The 18,275-nt window shown below is 40.4% G+C and overlaps 1 protein-coding gene across 10 annotated transcripts in view; it reads right to left on the bottom strand.

The window, feature by feature from the left end:
- PHACTR1 (phosphatase and actin regulator 1) overlaps positions 1-18,275 on the bottom strand; it is a 305,882-nt gene that overhangs the window by 45,443 nt on the left and 242,164 nt on the right. For all 10 annotated transcript variants that reach the window (XM_058421581.1, XM_040077353.1, XM_058421584.1 and 7 more), the window contains 3 exons: positions 11,549-11,879; positions 3,815-4,023; positions 2,179-2,335 (listed from right to left, as the gene is read on the bottom strand). In XM_058421581.1, coding sequence (XP_058277564.1) covers positions 2,179-2,335; positions 3,815-4,023; positions 11,549-11,879 — 697 coding nt within the window. The remainder of the gene's footprint in view (positions 1-2,178; positions 2,336-3,814; positions 4,024-11,548; positions 11,880-18,275) is intronic.

The following is an 18,275-nucleotide window of genomic DNA, read 5'->3' as shown; positions in this document are numbered from 1 at the left end:
GCTTGGCATTTGCATCACTGTGTGACAATTACCAAGCAACAGCAAAGGATGGATTCAGTAATAAAGTCTGGACAGTAAGGAAATAGTGTCCAAATTGAAATATTCTCTCTATTTTAATCTAATATTCATCAGTTGGCGCACACGGATATATCACATTTAGATATAAAGCACTGGTAAGACAAGCACCTTTCCTTTTTGCTGCTGAAATGGCTGCGGCTTCTTACATATTAGATGCGAACAAAATTATTTTCTCCTCATTATTTCATGATTGTTTCAACTGCTCAAAAGGATGAGATGCTAAGTTGTAAATACTAGTAATTAAAAGGTCAAACTGGCAACTGTACCACTCCACTTAAGGCTTGTGAAATTCTACCATTTTCAGTGATGTTACACTGATATAAATAAGGAAGGAAACAGCAGTTTCATCCATCTCAGCTATTTTTTGAAGTCATATAAACACAGTTTTATGTATTTGAACTATTTGTGATTGCCCCTAAGTCCTAGCTATATTAGAAGACAAGATCAGGCATCATAGCTCAAACTATTAAACTCAGATTAGCAGATACAATTGGGGAAACAAAAAACAACATTATGAGACTATGGGACTGAGATAGGAAGGGTTTTGTGTATTGCCAAAAATAGCTTCCCTTGTTAAAAAGGCATATGCTGAAAAATATTGTTTAGTGAGGAAAAAAACAGGTTTTACTGAGGAAAAAAGCAGGTTTGGAGCAGCAGAGGTGAAAAAGAAAATACTTATAATGAAAAAGACCTGGTGCACAGTGAGCTGTGCAGAATCAATGTTTGTAAATGACTCTACTTTCTTTCATCAGCCATAGCTGGAAAACTGCAGAAAGACCTAAGCAATTTAGGCAAATGGGCAACACAGCAAAAATACAGCTCAATGTCATTGCAAGGTCAAGCAGCGACACATGCTAAGAGACAAAAATTTAAATTCTTCACATGCTTCAAAAGGGTTCAAATTTAATCATATAAGCACTGGGACCTTGCTGTCCTGTGCTGTTCTTTGGGACCCAGAGCTCCATTGCAGCTGCAATCTAACAAGGTTGGAATAAAGCTGAATAAAGACTGAAATGAAAAATCACGGTGCCAGCAACAGTGCAGCACCATCTTACATATTTTGGGCATGTTTGCTGAAGCCCCTCAACAAGAATACTGAAGAATTAGGCAGGTTTTGGAGTAGGCTGAGCATGATGCAGCACAAAAACTTTCAAAGACAGGTTGGAAAGGTGTGGTTAGTTTATTCTGAAGAGATAAACAAGGCCATGAAAGAAAAGTAAATAAAATGCTGAAAGTGGTATTTACCAGGAGCTCCTATTCTTCCTGCCCCCACAACATGGTAGCGGTGTTTCCCCCCTATCCACCCACCCCCAAAATAGGAAAATGAAAATGTGCAAGAAAATTCCCTACAACTGGCCGGTCATCTGCTTGTGGTTTTCTCACTGGAGAGCAACTAACAGCATTGACCAGCTCTGCATAGCACCCAGCTGATAACAGAAGAGAATTAAATTGATTACAGAAATCATGGCATGCACATAGAAGGTTCTTAGACAGTTCTCTCTGACATCAGTTTACTAATTCTTATCAGAAATCCTCTACATTTAATGGCTACCCCTTTATACTCCATGCAATACAGAAAACCAGAACAGTTGGTGAGTAACACCGTTATGAAGAACAAAGTGTATAGACAGGGTAAATCTGTCCAACCAGACCCAATGAAGGCAGATACTGAAGGACTTAGCCTATTTTGCACCAGGAAAAAGTCTCAGCTACTCACAGGAGATGCAGTCAGAAGAGAAAGCTGTACCCCTGACCTTTGGCCAAACTAATTGCTTATAAAATGGCACCTGCAGCTACAGTCCAAAATGTTATCAAAGCTGAACATTTCCCAGTGATGCACCAAAAAGAACCAAATTCATGTAGCTCATGCTGATACTTAACCAAAGCTCCCATAGTATACGCCTGGAAAATGAAATAGGGAGTTATATGGGAAGATTTATTGGACCAGAAATAACCTATAGAACCATTTTTCCCTCTCCATGGCTTTTGCTCTTGAACATCGTAACCAAACAGATCTCAAATGTTTAAAGACTAATGAAAAATCTACATCCCACCATATATTTCCAAAACCAAGAGTTAAAAAAAATGTTTGTCTCTTACCTCGTTAGCTTTGTCCCAATCTGCTGCCTAAGTTCGAGCCTCTCCTCATCAGTCTGCATGGGGAGGATGTTCTTTTCCTCCAGCTCTCTCTTGGAAGGCCTGTTGCTTAGTTTGATTGCTAAAGAGTCCTTCCTGCAGAGTTTCCTTGCCAGGGGGCCTGTGGGAGAGAGGAGAGGCTCTGCCAAAGGAGGTGTCATCATTTCATTGCAGCATGCATCTGGCAAAAAAGCAGTAGCCAGGGAGGATACGAGGCTCTCCTTTACACTGGTATGGACTATGGGGAAAGGGGTGTCATTAACTTCATGTGCTCAACTAACCTCAATTCATAGTGTAATAAGGAAAAGTTGAAATTGGTAGGTATAAAGGAAATAGAAATTAATATATTGCTCCATAGAGGGGAATGGAGAAGAAGGGCTTGTTTCAGAATTGCTAGTAGCTTCTGTAGCTTTCTCTATCACAGTATTTCCACATAATGGGAAGAAAAATTCAACCCCAGAATCTGGGCAAGCAGCAGAGCTACAGCATGTGAAAAGGGAGGGGTGTCTGAATGTCTCTTGAAATGCAATATTAAGACATCCAAGCCATCCTTATGAGAAAGACTCAAAAGTCAATCAGAAGCAGTGCAAACCTCTGTGCACATTAACTGACTGTTTCCTGGGCAGTGACAGTGGCAAAGACACCAAGAACCAGTGGCCTTTTATGGCTCAACTTTGCTTTCTTAGGCTCATGTCCAAAGCAGTTTGAGCAAGAGACACAGAGAGACACAAATGTGAGAGGTTTTAGCCTTTGTTAGGAGAGCGTGAGATAGTGCAGTTCTGTTTTTAGTTTAAGAGCAAACACTGCTTAATTTCACTTGCAGGGTAAGGTGGGGTTCTGAGGAGATAAATATGCCTGTTTTAGAATCTTCTTTCTGTGAGTTTCAAAAGAGATGTCGTTTGATTGTGCTGCTTCCAGTTTCAGAAGAAAAGAAGGGCAAGGGGCTGGAACGTCAATGTCTAGGATGACAAGCAGTTGTCATACATAAAGTACCGTATTTTGTCTTCATGGGACGGTCCTAGGATGCCACACTGAGGGAGGAATTGGGTTTCCTTGCAGAGGTCAGGAAGACCACAGGTCCTTTCCCAGTCTGTAACTGTGACATGGCATTGATTAACCTCTTCTTATCTGAGCCCAATCCTCTGATTTTGACCCCTTTCAAAGCATGTGCATTTCTGATTCCAAAATGTTTTAACATTGAATATATATAAAATCCCAGATTCTCTTTGTGTGGCACTTATTTCATCCTCCTGAAATAACTACTGAGATGATCTTGACTTAAGACAAAGCCAGGGCTTTTCTTCACCACAGGCATCTGGGAAAATGAATCCAAAAGCGAATTTTTAATTGAACCAATACAAACCTGTAATTTGAATTTGGTCTGAGTGCTACTGAGACACGGATCCATGTATACTAGCAAAATCACTATAAATCCATACTGTTTGTTATTTTGAGTTAGCATCCCCATGTAGTCAAGCACTGAGAGATGCAAAAGCCACAGCCAAGAAAGAAAATACACAGGCCCTGTGTTTCCTTTGTGTATTGGGAGTTCAGAGTAAAAATTAAAGAAGTGAGAAAGGAAAAATAGAATGAGTATTACTTGTAAATAATGAGTTATCCTCCTCTTCATCTTCCTCTTCTTCGTCTTCCTGCCTTGGATAGAGGCAGGAAGAATCTTCATAGTCAGTTTCATGAGGCACATTTTCTTTATTGTCATCGCATTCGATCACAACAGTTGGCACTTGTCTCATGTCTGGAAGGCCCCCAGGTCCTGTTTTTGTAACACTGTCACTTGTGTGTAAACCAGAACTGTTGGGAAAGAAAAGCAAATAAATAAATGAAAGGAAACAGCTCAATGAAAGGCAGAGTTGCTTCTCTCACTGTATATAGGAAAGTAGTGGTCTTTCATCCCTTTTTGAGAAGAATTGAGAACAGAAAGATTTTCAAGACCAGCAAGAGTAACTGAGTACTTATTAGATTTAGGGTACAACACTTACTAGGGAGAGGTAGGACAGCATGCAGACAGAAATACAGTCAGCCAGGACAAAGCACTAAAGATCTGTGCCAAATATTTAGTGATCAGCTAGTCAGAGTGGTAAGCACCAGCTGCTCAGTGGTAAGCACGCCTCCTGCCCAGTGTCTGTGCGACCTTTCTGCTGGTGTGCAGGCAGCAAGGAGGAAATGTCTCACCTGATGCAAAAAGTGGAGTAAGATGGGAGGAAGGAAGGACAGACTGTAGGGGATAATTGTAGAAAGGCAGAGAGAAAAGTAGTGGCTTGCACTAGGGGTGAGTGACTTGAGGGGATGGCAAGCACACAACTCTTTGATGTGCAGGGGAGCGAGCATGTGAAACTGGGCTTGGAGAAGAGAGTTTGGGAGCAGGTGAGAAGAGCCAGAGAAGCAGCTAAAACCTGGGAAATTTGTTTGCTAATGGCACAGTTATATATTGGGGGGTGGCCATGGTGATAGATATCCCTTGTCCTGCCCTAGCTCTTTATCCAGCCAGGTGCTGAAGATAACCAGAATTGGTGCTAACCTCATATTTCTTTTTTCACAGGTGTGATTGATTATTTTCTGCATCTTATGAGATTAAGACCTGTGGTAAGGACTGCTACTATCTAGCCCTGTGTGTTGAATTGAAAGCCTTTTACCAAATAACTTATCAAGAAGGGAAATGGGAACACGAGGAGGGGAAGCTTGAAGTCAAACAAAAAGTGAAAGGAAAAGTCAGGAACAGAACCATGTTTTCCAACCAATTTTTATCTAAATAGCTCATGTTGCTTTTCCAGTATGAAATCAGCATGAGAGACTGGCAGGCAAAATTGGTGGTAGCTCAGGATTATTTGTGAGACAGCAGAAACCTCCCTCTCTCTGAAGTCCTGGCTGATGCAACAGCTCTATGAAAAATGGGCTATATCTGCCTGTTGGACACCCTCTTTATGTCAAACTCCCATTTTATTTTCCAGAAGAACATAAGTGTGAAAGAAAGCAGATGTGCTGGCCAAGTTGACCTTGAGGTACACAAACTTGGATCTGACAAGTACTGAGCACCCTCAATTCCCTTGAATATTTTAGTCTGAATACCAGAGGTGTTCCGCATCTTGAATAAAATGTATTTTTCTCTTAAAAAGAACTTCTGCAGAAATCTTCTGAATCTATTTTCTTCAACTTGAAACATTTTGCTTTCTTCTGACCCAAAAGCTAGAATGGACTCTTAAATGGCTGCCAGGTAACATTCCAGAGAGTCTTTAAAAAATGTAGTTCTAGGAATATAATGCTACTACAAATATGCTTAGGGGTTAAAGAGAAGAAAAGGCTTCAGACCCTGTGAACAAACCATACCATGCTCTTATCATCATCTTCAGCTTCAAAGAAATAATTTTTTAAATTCCAACATGTATTATTGCAGAGTAACCAATAATGAGATGTTACATTAGATGCCTTGAAGAGAGAAACACAATTTTCTTAGTGATAGCCCACGTTCTACATCACAAAGTAAGAGAGATTCATGAAGAATGGGCTTGTAAATTTTTCTATTGGACTTCAATGAGTTTGACACAAAAAAACTTTATCCTGGATGCAGTTTCAGAATTCCTCAGCTGAATTCTCATAATGACACATCAACACACTACAATACTTAAAAACTTTGAACTAACTTTTAATTTACTGAAATACTTTCAGAATTTTTATATTATGAACTTCACTAAATCTGTTTTCTCTGTAAGCTAACTTTTGAGTAAGTCTTTTAAAGAGGAAAGGGAGGAAATTCAAAAGTCTGGAATCAAATTTCTGAGAAAAACTATAACACTGTGAAATTCTGTTAACATTGCTAAAAAAATACCCCAAATCTTCTAATTGCACATACGCAACCAGTGAATCATTCAGTTAATTCTAAAACAATGCATACACAGAGAGAAAGTACAAATTCACTGAGCCCCTTCTGAAGTACAAATGAAAGGAGCAAGAAGTAGTTCAGCATTCAGGACTATTTGGTGCTTCCCTGTCCTGTGAAAGATGGATGTAGCTTATGGATGCATCCTTACGGGTATGTCCATAAGGTAGCAGATATCAAAGTGATCCATCATTTTAGGTTATCAAGTAGATATAGGATGACAACAAGACTTACAAGTTACCACAGAGGATTTTTATTTGAACCAGCGATAAAGAAAAAGGCAGCTTTGCATCTCACTGTAAGTTTTCTGAATCATCCACTTTCTTGATAATACTACTTTCTATTTTAAGCCCCTCATTTTTCCCAGCATTTTGCATTGTTCTTGATTAAAATCAGCCCTTTCCACAGCGATTTGACTAAGTCAGCTGTCCAAGCAAAGTACTTAAGAAATACATGCATTACTGCAGTATACTTTAAAAAGACAAATCAAGGTCACTGGATATGTCCATTGTGTACAAATGACTCTGGGTAATTAGCAAAACTCTCACATGGTCCGGTGGTCTACACCACAAAATTTTTTAGCATTATTACCAAAAAGCACACTACTGTTTCAAAATGCCCATTTTAAACCAGTTTTGTGTTTTGCAACAAAACTAGAGAAAAAAGCTACAGTTAAGCAAGTACTTGTTTCAAGAAGATCTTAATGCATGGATCTGAACAATTCATGGCTCCCTAATACAAGAACTTGAAATTACTGCTGCATCATCTTTACATGATCAAAACATCAAAAAAGTTACACCACTATAACTTACAATGTTTCTAGTGAGAAAATAATGAAATTCCACAATTTAAGCATACGAGTGACTCATGGTGCAGACAAAATTAAAAAAAAAAAAAAAAAAAAAAAGAGAAAAAAGTGAAATACTTCCTGACTTCCTGTAAACTCTAGTGGGAAAAACCTGCACATTTCTTGTCTGTCATGCCAGCCCCTTTGATTTTGGAATAAAGGGTTATATTTTTATCAGAATGTTTTCAGATCCACAGTACACTTTTCTGTATTTACCAGTTAAAACAAAAAATCTGGAAAGACTTCAAACCACTGTATCTATGTTTCTACTACGGGAATGTGTGTGAGGAACAGAGAGAAGGCAGAACTATAAATATTAAGTGTTTCTATCCTTAGGCAATGCTAAAGTTTAGATAAGATGCAATTCTCTTGACAAGTTTTATGGAAGATAAATGTTTTCTGACTCAAATATGTTTCATAGGATTTACAAGACACTGGCGGTAATGTCTAATGCATTTCATTTCATAAATCTACAGTCTAAAGCTGAGCTGCGTGTCCCAGAGGAACTGGTCTCACACACAGTCTTTTTGGACACAGTGATTTTGTCACTACTCTGCAACAGAGGCAATTCTAGCCTGGAGTGAGATATTGCCACTTAACAGCTCTTTAGTACGTTCCTTGAACTAACTGAGGCCTGGATTCATCTGTGCCCACTCCTGTACATGAGCCCACTGAGTAAATGAAATTTACTGTCACCTTTCCAGACAGGCTGAGAATTATACAGGCAAGGCAGAAAATCAGGCTATCTCCAATCAAGAAACTGCCTCACGAAGTCGAAACTAAAGATGTGTTTTGGTGTCACAAGAGAATTTCTAAAGCTTCCTTAGCCACTGTTTGTGATGCACATCTTTGGGACATGGTCTTTCTGCTCAAATTCATTTCAGTCAGGAGGATGAAATCTGTGTATTTTGGTGGCAGGGCTTGCCAGATTTTCATCAGCTCCTAAAATGCATTCTGAAATGGTAAAAAATGGTGTCCAAATCTAGAGTTTTACTTATGCTTGACATAAGGGAAAATTGGGCTGAAGGGGAAAGTCATTTGCAGTAGGACACAAATCAGCAACAGAGGTTGCAGAAAAAAGGTTACATGGAAATTACACATTTCTCTGTTTCAACTTACTCTACCATAAAACTGGTAATTTTTCGGGGAAAATAGAGGCAAACTGGCAGTACAAATGACATGTCATAATAGTCATACTATGACAAGGGGCAGAGTGTCCTTCTGAGAATAGGTTATGAATAGATGTTATGAGTGCCAGAAAATGTTTGCAATCAAAAGCGTTAAGTGCACAAATGAACTTAATGTTCTATAATGTCTGTAATAAAGTTGAATAAAAAAAATTCCAGGAATTAACTGCCATTTTAAGTCATAAGAACAACAGGGACTTGAATAGCTCTTACATGTGTTTTAATGTACCTTAAGACACTGACTGATTAATATGCACTAGACCTAGGTGAGGCAGTTATATGCAATCACTCCTGCAGAGGAGAAAATAGAGATAGAGAGACTCAGTAACTTTCTCAAGGTCAGAGACAGAAAAATCTGGCTTCCAGGTCCATACAGAGGGAAAGCTCATTTTTCTCTGGCAAGCCTGTGGCTCATTGGCAAAGCACTGATTTCAACTACCAGTCTTCAGATGTTAGACTATCTGAATTCCAGAGATCTTATCTGTGTAAGCAAAAAATCCAGACTAGTAGAACAAGGGAAGGTTTTAGCCTTTCATTTGTTGTTCATGTCTACACTCAGAGACCTGGTGAACAGGAGAGTTGTGAGGTCTAAGAAAAATTTGCTGGACAAAATGTGGATTTGATACAAACTAATTCAACAAATATCATTGGAGCTTAAATGACCTTGAGGAGCTTCCACTGCAGCAGGGCCAGAGAAACTAGATGCAAGGAAGAAAAGGAAAAATTCCAGAAGCAAAAGAAAAAAATTAGAGCTGGAACCTGATGTGTACTTGTCTATATGATCCTCTCTTATTAAAATCAAAACACTATTCTAAATAATCCCCTGAATTACCAGACTTGGCAGCATTATTGCTGCAGCACCATGGCAATTATACTGTAGTTGTAGGATATTTTTGAGATAATGTCCGAGATCAGAAAAAAAAACCCCTTAGTATTCACCAGAAGGTGCCTCAGAGGTTTATCAGGCTCTCTCATTTCCTCAGGATTATTGACCCAACAGTAGTGGCCCAGTACTTTGTTAACTTGGAAGGGACAGCAAAGTGTAGGATGTCACTCCATATCCTATGCATGCTACAGATATGAGTGCACTACCAAATTCCAGACAGAGAAAGGAGATCTAGGTTCTTTGCGGTTTTAACAAGCCCTCAAGAGTTTTGGGCTGAAGTGTGCAAATACTGCAATATAATTTCTCTGGGATTTAATGCAGATTTTTACAATAAGGGAAACTAAGTCAAAAATGGTGGAAAACAGTGGCATTTGGTGCAAACAATTGTCTCCCAAGTTAAATAAATATATTTTAAAAATCTGCACAAATCTTCAAGCAAACTTGGCAAATTTATCTACATCACAATGAGGCTTGAAAAAAGAAAATGAAGAATTTAACAGCAAGATCATCTCCACAGAACTGTAAATGGTTTGAAGTACTTTTACCTCTATATACTACAAAAATAACAATTGCTGTTGCAGAGAAAACGAACATCACCTAATTTCTCCCTTGTGAATGCAAAAGTTATTGATTTGTTTTGACAAGGAGCACTGGCAAAGTACTCAATACATTAATCTATGATTTAACTAACAGTTAATCAACATAAAAAAGGCTATGAAAAATTCTGTCTGCAATATCATGAACAAGGATCCATATTCATTTTAAATGTGAAATATCAGTGCCACAACCTTTTCTTGTTTTCTTCTTATTAATTGCAAAGGGAAGCAATTGCTTCACATTGGGACATGAATGCTTGCTTATTCAGTTTTTAACAAGCAGCAGAGCTTCAGCTTCAAATTATTAGTTAAACCCAAACAGCATCACCTTCTTTAAATCGGTTAAATGTATTTGTAGACATAAACATGATGGATGACTAGAAAATGGAGCATTCATTGCTGAGGGGCAACAGATACCACAGTGAAGTCATACTCTGAGAGATGTCACTGGGCTCAGGATAACAAACAGTTATTCTGCACACAGTGTGAGCCAGACATTAAGATGTCTGACCTAAGCTGGGGACAGCATGGGCAGTGCAGCCCCAAAGGAGCCTTTGGGAGACAGCAGCTACGCTCTGCGCCCGGTGCATTGCATTTTGGGGTGGTGCAGAGGCACCAGACCAGCCATGCTGGCAATGTGAGAGGTAAATGGGTAACTACTGGGTATGGCAGTGGGGGACAATGTGGATGCTCTTTCTATACTACCTTTACAGCTCTTTCATTTGTGGAAATAAGAATCTCCTTTAGAGCCCTGGTAGTTTTTCCCCAGCTGAGGATTCCCCCATGCTGTAGAAACATTGGACCCACGATGTAATCACAGATGTGTCACTATTCTGGTACTAAAATAAACTGGCAGTGTGAAACAGCCTCTGGTCTCCTGACTCTTTTTCAGGCAGTAAGGAGAAACTGCCATCAATAATCCAGTTGTTTCCAACTATGGAATATAATGAAGGTAGCATTATCAGACAGAAATACTGGGATAAATCATTAGGCATTTTGTCTGCTAGACCAAATATTTTGCCTTCCTGTATGATGATCTGATGCTCCTAGAACAAGTTGGCTACAAAGCTGTCCTTGGTACTAAATAAAACATTATTTTTCAGACTATCTTCCCTGTTCTGGGACTTTCTCAGTTTTCCTCTGTAAGGTGAAATAAATTTTCCAAACCTTGCTGATGTTGCAGTCTATGAGAACTGCTTGTATTTATACAACATGCTTCACTTACTCAGACTACTTGGAGAAACACTCAGAGATACTCCTACATGACAATAACAAAAAAAAGCCCCGAGGTGGGTAAGGCATTTCTGATCAAATGTACTACCTCTTGCCAGATGCAAATGGCTAAGAAGGTAGCTGCTGTGGAATGAGTTAAATCTGTATTTTAAGATCAAACATTTAATTTAAATTAATTTAAATAATTTAAATACTGTATTAAAACCCTTCTAAGTGACTTGTAGGAAGTCCACAGAGATTGTTTTGAGCTAATTGGTAATACTAATCAGATGCCCTGCTGGAGTGGCACATTGGATTCTAATTGCACTTTTATGAATCTTCCTCTCCTTGCATTTAGCAATCCTCCACACAACTGGAGCTCTGCAGTTATGCCTCAACAGTACGTACTTCCAGCCCGGCATGTCCTATTAAAATCTCCTCCATTGGCTGTGTTATCTACTTCCTTGAACACGCCAATGGAGTTCAGGAAATTTGGTCTTTATTTCCTTCCTGCCAAAAACTTGTCAAACAAGCCAGGAAAGGCTCTTCCTTTTCCTCTGTTTCTCCAGAAATGACTCTGTCCTGAAGTTGTTAGACCCCAGAGGAGACACCTTCATTCAAGTCCTGTGAAGGCAACTCAAGCGGTGATATTGATGCTGAGGTTAGCAGGAAAGAGTGCACACCAGTAGGGAATGCTAAAAGTTGATCCATTACCTTTCTAGCCTGTGCATGGTCATGGCTAGCGTTTTGTTAAGTTCCTCGATCATCCGGCACCCTGAAGGGTGAATGGGCAACGTGCTGGACCCAGAAGGAAGGTGCTGGCTGTGGCTGCCGTACTGGAGCTGGTGCTGGTGAGCTGCTAACTGGGATGGCAGGACAGTGTGATGCTGCTGGGTCAAAGGCTGCTGGGAGCTCTTCTGCGTGGAATAGGATGAGAGAGAGAGGTCTGGCCCCCCTAAAGGCATGCAAATCATGACTTTCTTTGGAGGTAGTGGAGGTGACAGTTTAACTGGCATACAAGGCAGTTTCACAGGAGCGCCAGGATCTAAAAGAAAGAAAGAGAACACTGGTGTTAATTTTCATGTCAATGAGATGGAGTTGAGAGTATCTGCCTGTGTGAGCAGGTACTGAGGTTGCTACTCAACAAGAGAGTGTGCACACCTTCCCTGTTGTGACAGACAACTCCTATTGTATGCTCAGCATGGTCTCCAGAAAAAACGCTGTTGTTTTGCAGCACTCCTGAGTCCCACAAAAAACATCCCAGGGCTGTGCATGCCCCTTAATAAACACATTAAGCAATACTTAACAAGGCTTGTGGCACACTTTAAAGCCCTAATCCTCCAAAATAGCCCTGTGAGGTAGACGCAACTTCTTCCTCTCAACAGGCACAAATAAGGAAGAGCAATTAGGATAAGAGCAATTCAGTGTCTGAAGTTACAGGATGACTCACGGCCATCACTGCCAGAGCAAAAGCTCAGGGATTCCTGATCCGTCTCAGCCACTGCAGTGCAATTACTACAAGTCACACTTCTTAAAGCTTTGTAATGTGCAAAACATCTGGTGTAAAAAATTACATTATATGGCAAAAAAGAAAAGAAATAAGGTTTGAATACTAAACAGGACAGGCTTGGAAAAAATGGAGGATACATGAGGAGAAAAGTTAAAGGGCACTAAATTGTTAGGACTAATGTATTATTTTACAGAAGAGGCAGGCATTTTTATCTGGACTCAAGTACTGGATTTTACCTTTTTATACTCTAGTTAAAATGTTCACTGAGACCCATAGTTGATCAGCCAGGCAAAGATTTCCCTTACTTCAATGAGAAATCAGTGAGAGGTCCACAAGCAAACCTCTCTTCCAGAATTCAAATGCAGAATGGAGATTTTTGGAGTTGCACTGTGAAATATTTTCAGAAGGGCAAAGAAGTAACATGAAGACAGTAGTTGCCAAGATGGATGGGGGAAATGGTCACAACACATGCTAAGAGCAAAAGAGAGAGAAAATATATACAATGTGAGCAACAACTCTGAGTTGCTCTCTAGGAGGAAGACCAGGCCCTTTCCCGCTTGGAATACTGTACATATTTGTCTCTGCAATGTAGCTCTGTGGGTGAGGCTTGGTCTCTTGCTGCTTCTGTCCACTCCTCTTGATACAACACGGGAAGGGAATTGCAGGGCCAGAATCTTCTTTGAACCTGAAGAAGCTTGGGAGTTAGATGCTACTCTCCAAAGGTCATTACTATTCTGAGCACTACTAGGTTTCTATAGTCCTTTTCCAGATAGTTCTTTTTAGTTTAAACTATCCTTCCCCCATTCCCTTCATTCTTTCCATCTTCCTGGCCTGTTCTGGGTATTTCCTATTCTCCTATCCATATCTAATAGCCAGGTTACACATGGTTGATATCAGGACTAGCAAGCAGTAACACTTCTTGAAAATTATTAGATTGTAAGGTGAAAAAAAGACCATGAGCCAAGTTCAGATATGTCTCTTGACTTATTTTAGTGCTAGTCACATCTTTCACAGCATCCACTTAATATTAGTCGTTTCGCTATGCTAGAAACAACACATTGACAGTGTAAGTATTTCCACTTTCCAGAGTGTTTAGAGGCTAACATAGAGGGGTCCAAGGGAGTGCAAAGTACCGTGTGCTGGTTTTGGCTGGGTTAGAGTTAATTCTCTTCAAGGTGTTTGGTAAGGGGCTCTTTTGGATTTGTGCTGAACAAAGTTTGAGTTGATAATATAGAGGTGTTTCTCTTATTGCTGAGCAGGGCTTGCACAGAGTCAAGGCATTTTCTGCTTTTGTAACTGCAACACTGTTGAGGAAACCTGGGATGCACGGGAAGCTGGGAGGAGACACAGCCAGGACAGGTGACCCCAAGTGACCAAAGGGATATTCCAGACCATATGGCATCATGCTCAGTATCTAAAGTGAAGGTAGGAAGGAGGAAGGGTGGGATGTTTGGAGTGATGGTGTTTGTATTCCCAAGTAGCCATTGCATGTGATGGTGCCCCACCCTCCTGGAGATGGCTGAACACCTGCCTGTCTATGGGAAACAGTGAACAAATTCCTTGTTTCCCTTTGCTTGTGTGCATGGCTTGTGCTTTCCTTATTGAACTGTCTTGAACTCAACTAATTTATTTTCTCAGTTTTACCCTTCTGATTCTCTCCCCAATATCACTAGTGGGGGAGTGAGTGAGCAGCTGAGTGGGGTTTGGCTGTTGGCTGGGGTTACACCATGATGTAGGGCCATGGAGAAAAAGTGGCCTTTTCACATTGCAGAGTGGAAGATCTATAGAGAGCATAATCCAAGTCTTTTGCCTTTCACTGTAATACTAAATCCACTTAACATATTATCTCTTGTAGGCAAAAATTCTTCTGATGGCTCGACCAAGGCTGCAAGTTAACTCATGGGTGTGCCAAAGCAGTAAAAGAAAAAAACAAAAACACATTCAGAATTTTCTATTCAAGCACACAAAGGTCACCTTGTTTTTCTTACAAATATGTTATTTGCATACATTTCTGCTGTGTATCCTGCAGAAAAGAACACACACTGCAATAAAAGGTAAATAACAAAAAGAGTAAAAAGTAAATTGTATAGAGCCCTGAGAATAAAGTTCCTATGGGATTTGTAGTAAAAAAAGTGGGTTTTTTTCACACATTTATGCTTCAGGCAATTTTACTTCTAGAGTTTGTCCTGAATTACGAAGACTACACTAAGATCTGCACCTCCATTTCTATAAATACAGGTTTAAGATCCTTTTCTGCAGTATGTCAATTAAAATCCTCATTTGACAGTGCCTGTGCCTGGATGCCCCATCACTCTGTGGCAGACATGCTTAATGGTGAATTTAAAGAGATCCCAACTGCAGGCATCTCTTGCTTTTGACATAAGAATAACTGGAAGTATCATCTGGCTTTTCTGCCTTTTTGTGATTCTGAAGATCAGAGCAATATTGTATATTGGAAGTGAGCATGACATATCAAACAGTTCAGGTATAAAGCAAACAGGAATCCTTCCTTCTTTCTTCTAAATACAGTGAAAATTTCTTTTCTCATGCAAGTATTCATGCAGCAGAGTTGTGGCACAGGCACTGCACCTCTGGAATTGCACAGGAGAACAAGTCTAGCTTAATTATCCTGAGTAGCCACATATTCATTTGGTCGTGAGTCAGATGCGCACACTCTGGTTTTGACTCTGCACAACAAAGGTATAGACCTTTAGTTTCCACTTAAATTTAAATAAATGCTTCACATCAACATGTTTTCAATGCTACCAGTGCTGGGTGACTCCACTGAACAACTGCCAAAAATCTTGCCCTTTATTTTTAATGTCCTCATTCAGACTGACTGTGCTACACCCAGGTTCTTGAGCTTGTATGAATATGGTCCTAATACCAAAACAGACTCTTGGAAATGGACCAGAGGCATTAAGCCTACTTGTCTACCCTTCACCTTCAGGAGAATTCTACTTTCTTTAAATAAAATAGGTAAAAGGAGAATGACTACAACGGGAAGAGAGTTCAATCCATTTGCTGGGAAATGTAACTGTGTATCTTCACTGACACCAGTAATGGAGAGCTTGGTACTGCAAGTTTTAATGTGTCACCTGATCAGTGTGACTACGCTGAACAAGTGGGGCCTTGCCCGAATCCATGGGCTCCGGGCACGCTGTTGGAAACTGTGCTACTATCATCTACAGTAAAGGACAGAGCAACTTCTCCCTGCATGTAAGAGTGAGGTGACCGAGTTTTACCGTTCTTTCCTCTGTTTTAATTTCACAATGTATATGATTTAGGAATCAGGGGTAGTAACAATTAGTGTCTCCAGCATGGAATATACATCAGACATGGGCACCTGTAGACGGGTAAGAAGCTGGACAGGGGAAATAAGAACAAGGAATCTATGATAAGTGTCTTCTCAGTGAAACATTACCAGAGTCTTAAATCATTGCACAAAGCACTCGTAATCGAAAAGAAGCAAACTGTGTGAAGCCAGGTGTGTGCAAGTCTGATTAATCTCTTCTGGCTGAGGTTTTTCATGCTCAAGAGAATAATGAGCAATTTTGCAAGATGTTGGTTCCCAGTAGGGTTGTGACCACTCAGCACTGTGTAATAACTTGTATGCTAGAATTGATGAAAAAGATGTTAAGACTACAACCTCCACTCTTGGTGACAACCAATTACTTAAAAGACAGTTGTGGATGTCACAATATTTGCTCCACATCAGACCTTTGATAAGCAGGCCATCCCTTACCCTTCCCATACAGATAATTTTGCTAACATCTAAAGTTACTGTATTTCTTCTGGGGTTTTCATGAGATAAATATATGATTATTTGTTGCACAGGTTTGCTACTATATGGTTCTTCAGAAGTGTTAGTGGTACACTGGAGCCATGCACCATGTACACCATGCTTCTTAGTCACTGAACATGCCTGGAGAATTGGTCAGCACATATTGAGGAAACAGCTGCTGCAGATGGGGTGCTAGGAACTTCTGGATGTATGGCAGCAAAGGTTGCTGCAGCAGGGGTTGTAGAAGGGCTCATTAAAATCTTCAAATTCTGCCCCAGCTCAACTACTGAACGGAAAAAGAGGACATGCCTGGGATCCTGGGCTTGTGGCAGGGCTGGCTGGGTTTGCTGTACTGCCAGTGGCAGAAATGCTCTTTCTTGGCAAATGTAAGCCAGCGTTGCACCCTGACAGCAAGGAAGGACAACGGACACCAGGGTGGCACAAAAAGAAACATAGCTAGGAGATCAGAGGATTCTTCTATTGATAGAAGGTTCCCCTTCTATTCACCAGTCCTTAGACTGTATCTAGACTACTGTGTAAGCTTATTATCCACCAAAGATACCAAAAAACCAGAATGAGTCGAGCACAGGGTCACTGCAGTGGCTGAGGGTTAGAGCGCCTGAGGTATTGAGGTGTGTTCAGCTGGGAGCAAAGACAGCTTGTGGGGGGAACATTCAAGAGCAGCCTCCCAGTACCTACAAGCCAGGTTACCAATAAGGCGATACTCTTCAGTGGTGTGTGGTGGGAGGAGGAAAGACAGTGGACAAAAGCGAAACAAAAGAGGTTCAGGACTGGATTATAAGGAAAATGTCTTCCCTGCCATGAGAAGAGGCAGTTAGTAGAGGAGGTTTATCCAGAGAGGTTGTACAGCTGGCATCCTTTGAAGTTTTCAAGACTCAGCTGGTCAGAGGTCTGAGCAACATGGCCTGATCCCATACTTGGCTCTGCTTTGAGCAGGAGGTTGGATTAAAGACCTGCTGAGGTACTTCCTCATCTGAATGACCTTATACTGTGACCTTTGCTGTACTGTATAAACTACAAGTAGTACAGCTTGTCATAAAGTTAATGAGATAATCTTTAAATACCTTCCAAGTAATTACTTCTGTAAAATGATGTGCAAAAAACTCCCCAAACTCAACAAACAGTGCAAAAACCAGTGTGGTCTGTTGAGGGAGCTCCATGGGGTGATGTGCCTGATATTTGCTGGCACCATTTGGACAAGTAGTTTTGCTTTTTCAGGTCTTCTCTCCTGTAATCACTTGTGCATAAATGGTGAGTCTCTTTTCTTGTTTCAAAGAGTTTTTGAGCAGATTCATAAAGCCAAGTCAAAAACTGTTCTGAAAGATTTGCCACACATCTGCTGACCACAGCAAGATCTGTAGCCATGGCTTCAGGGCAAGATTTGAGACAGAAATTCTTTGCTATTCTTCTGTACCACATATGCATCCAAAATTCAGGTTGAATTTGGAGAACAAAAGCAAGGCATGATTAGCCCATAAGTTCGAAAAGTATAGCTCTGCATGAATTCCTGTACAGGGTCATGAAGAGGGCTTCAAAGTAGAGAAGATTTCTTGATGTCTGTATGTGATAGGTACTCCGCTCCAGGAAACAGCACAGAGAGGGATTATAGAGGGAGAAACTGTACCAGGGCCCAATTTCCATGAGAACCCAGTGAAGGAGAATTGCTTTTGCTCTGCTCTTCTCCCTTGACACAGAGTGAGAGAACTGTCCATTGTCTCCACATGAATGTAACCTCTCTTCATGAGTGTAGCCTGCCAGAGCAGGCAGCCGGAGGTAACATCACAGTGGAGGAAGTTTCTGGATTATGTCTTGGGCTCACCTACAGAGGAGTCTTCTGATACATATGTGACTACTGCATTAAAAAATATTGCAGAGTATTTATTGGACAAATTGTAGTGGCAAAAACTTTTATAAAGCTGTCACTAATAACCAGCTGTGTCATATGGCAAGGCAGCAGGACCCCAGGCATTCAAATTCTCAAACCTCATACTTGTATTGTCCACATTGCCAGAAGCAACTTTTGAGGACTTTTAACATTTCCTACCCTGCTAAATGTTTGTCTCTAATTATAAATTAGTTCTTACTCCACACAGACATAACTAGAAAGCACAATATCAGAACGAAAA

The sequence above is a fragment of the Hirundo rustica genome, chromosome 1 (genome assembly GCF_015227805.2).
Source record: "Hirundo rustica isolate bHirRus1 chromosome 1, bHirRus1.pri.v3, whole genome shotgun sequence".
Lineage (NCBI taxonomy): Eukaryota > Metazoa > Chordata > Aves > Passeriformes > Hirundinidae > Hirundo > Hirundo rustica.
This window is presented reverse-complemented; position numbering and strand designations above follow the sequence as displayed.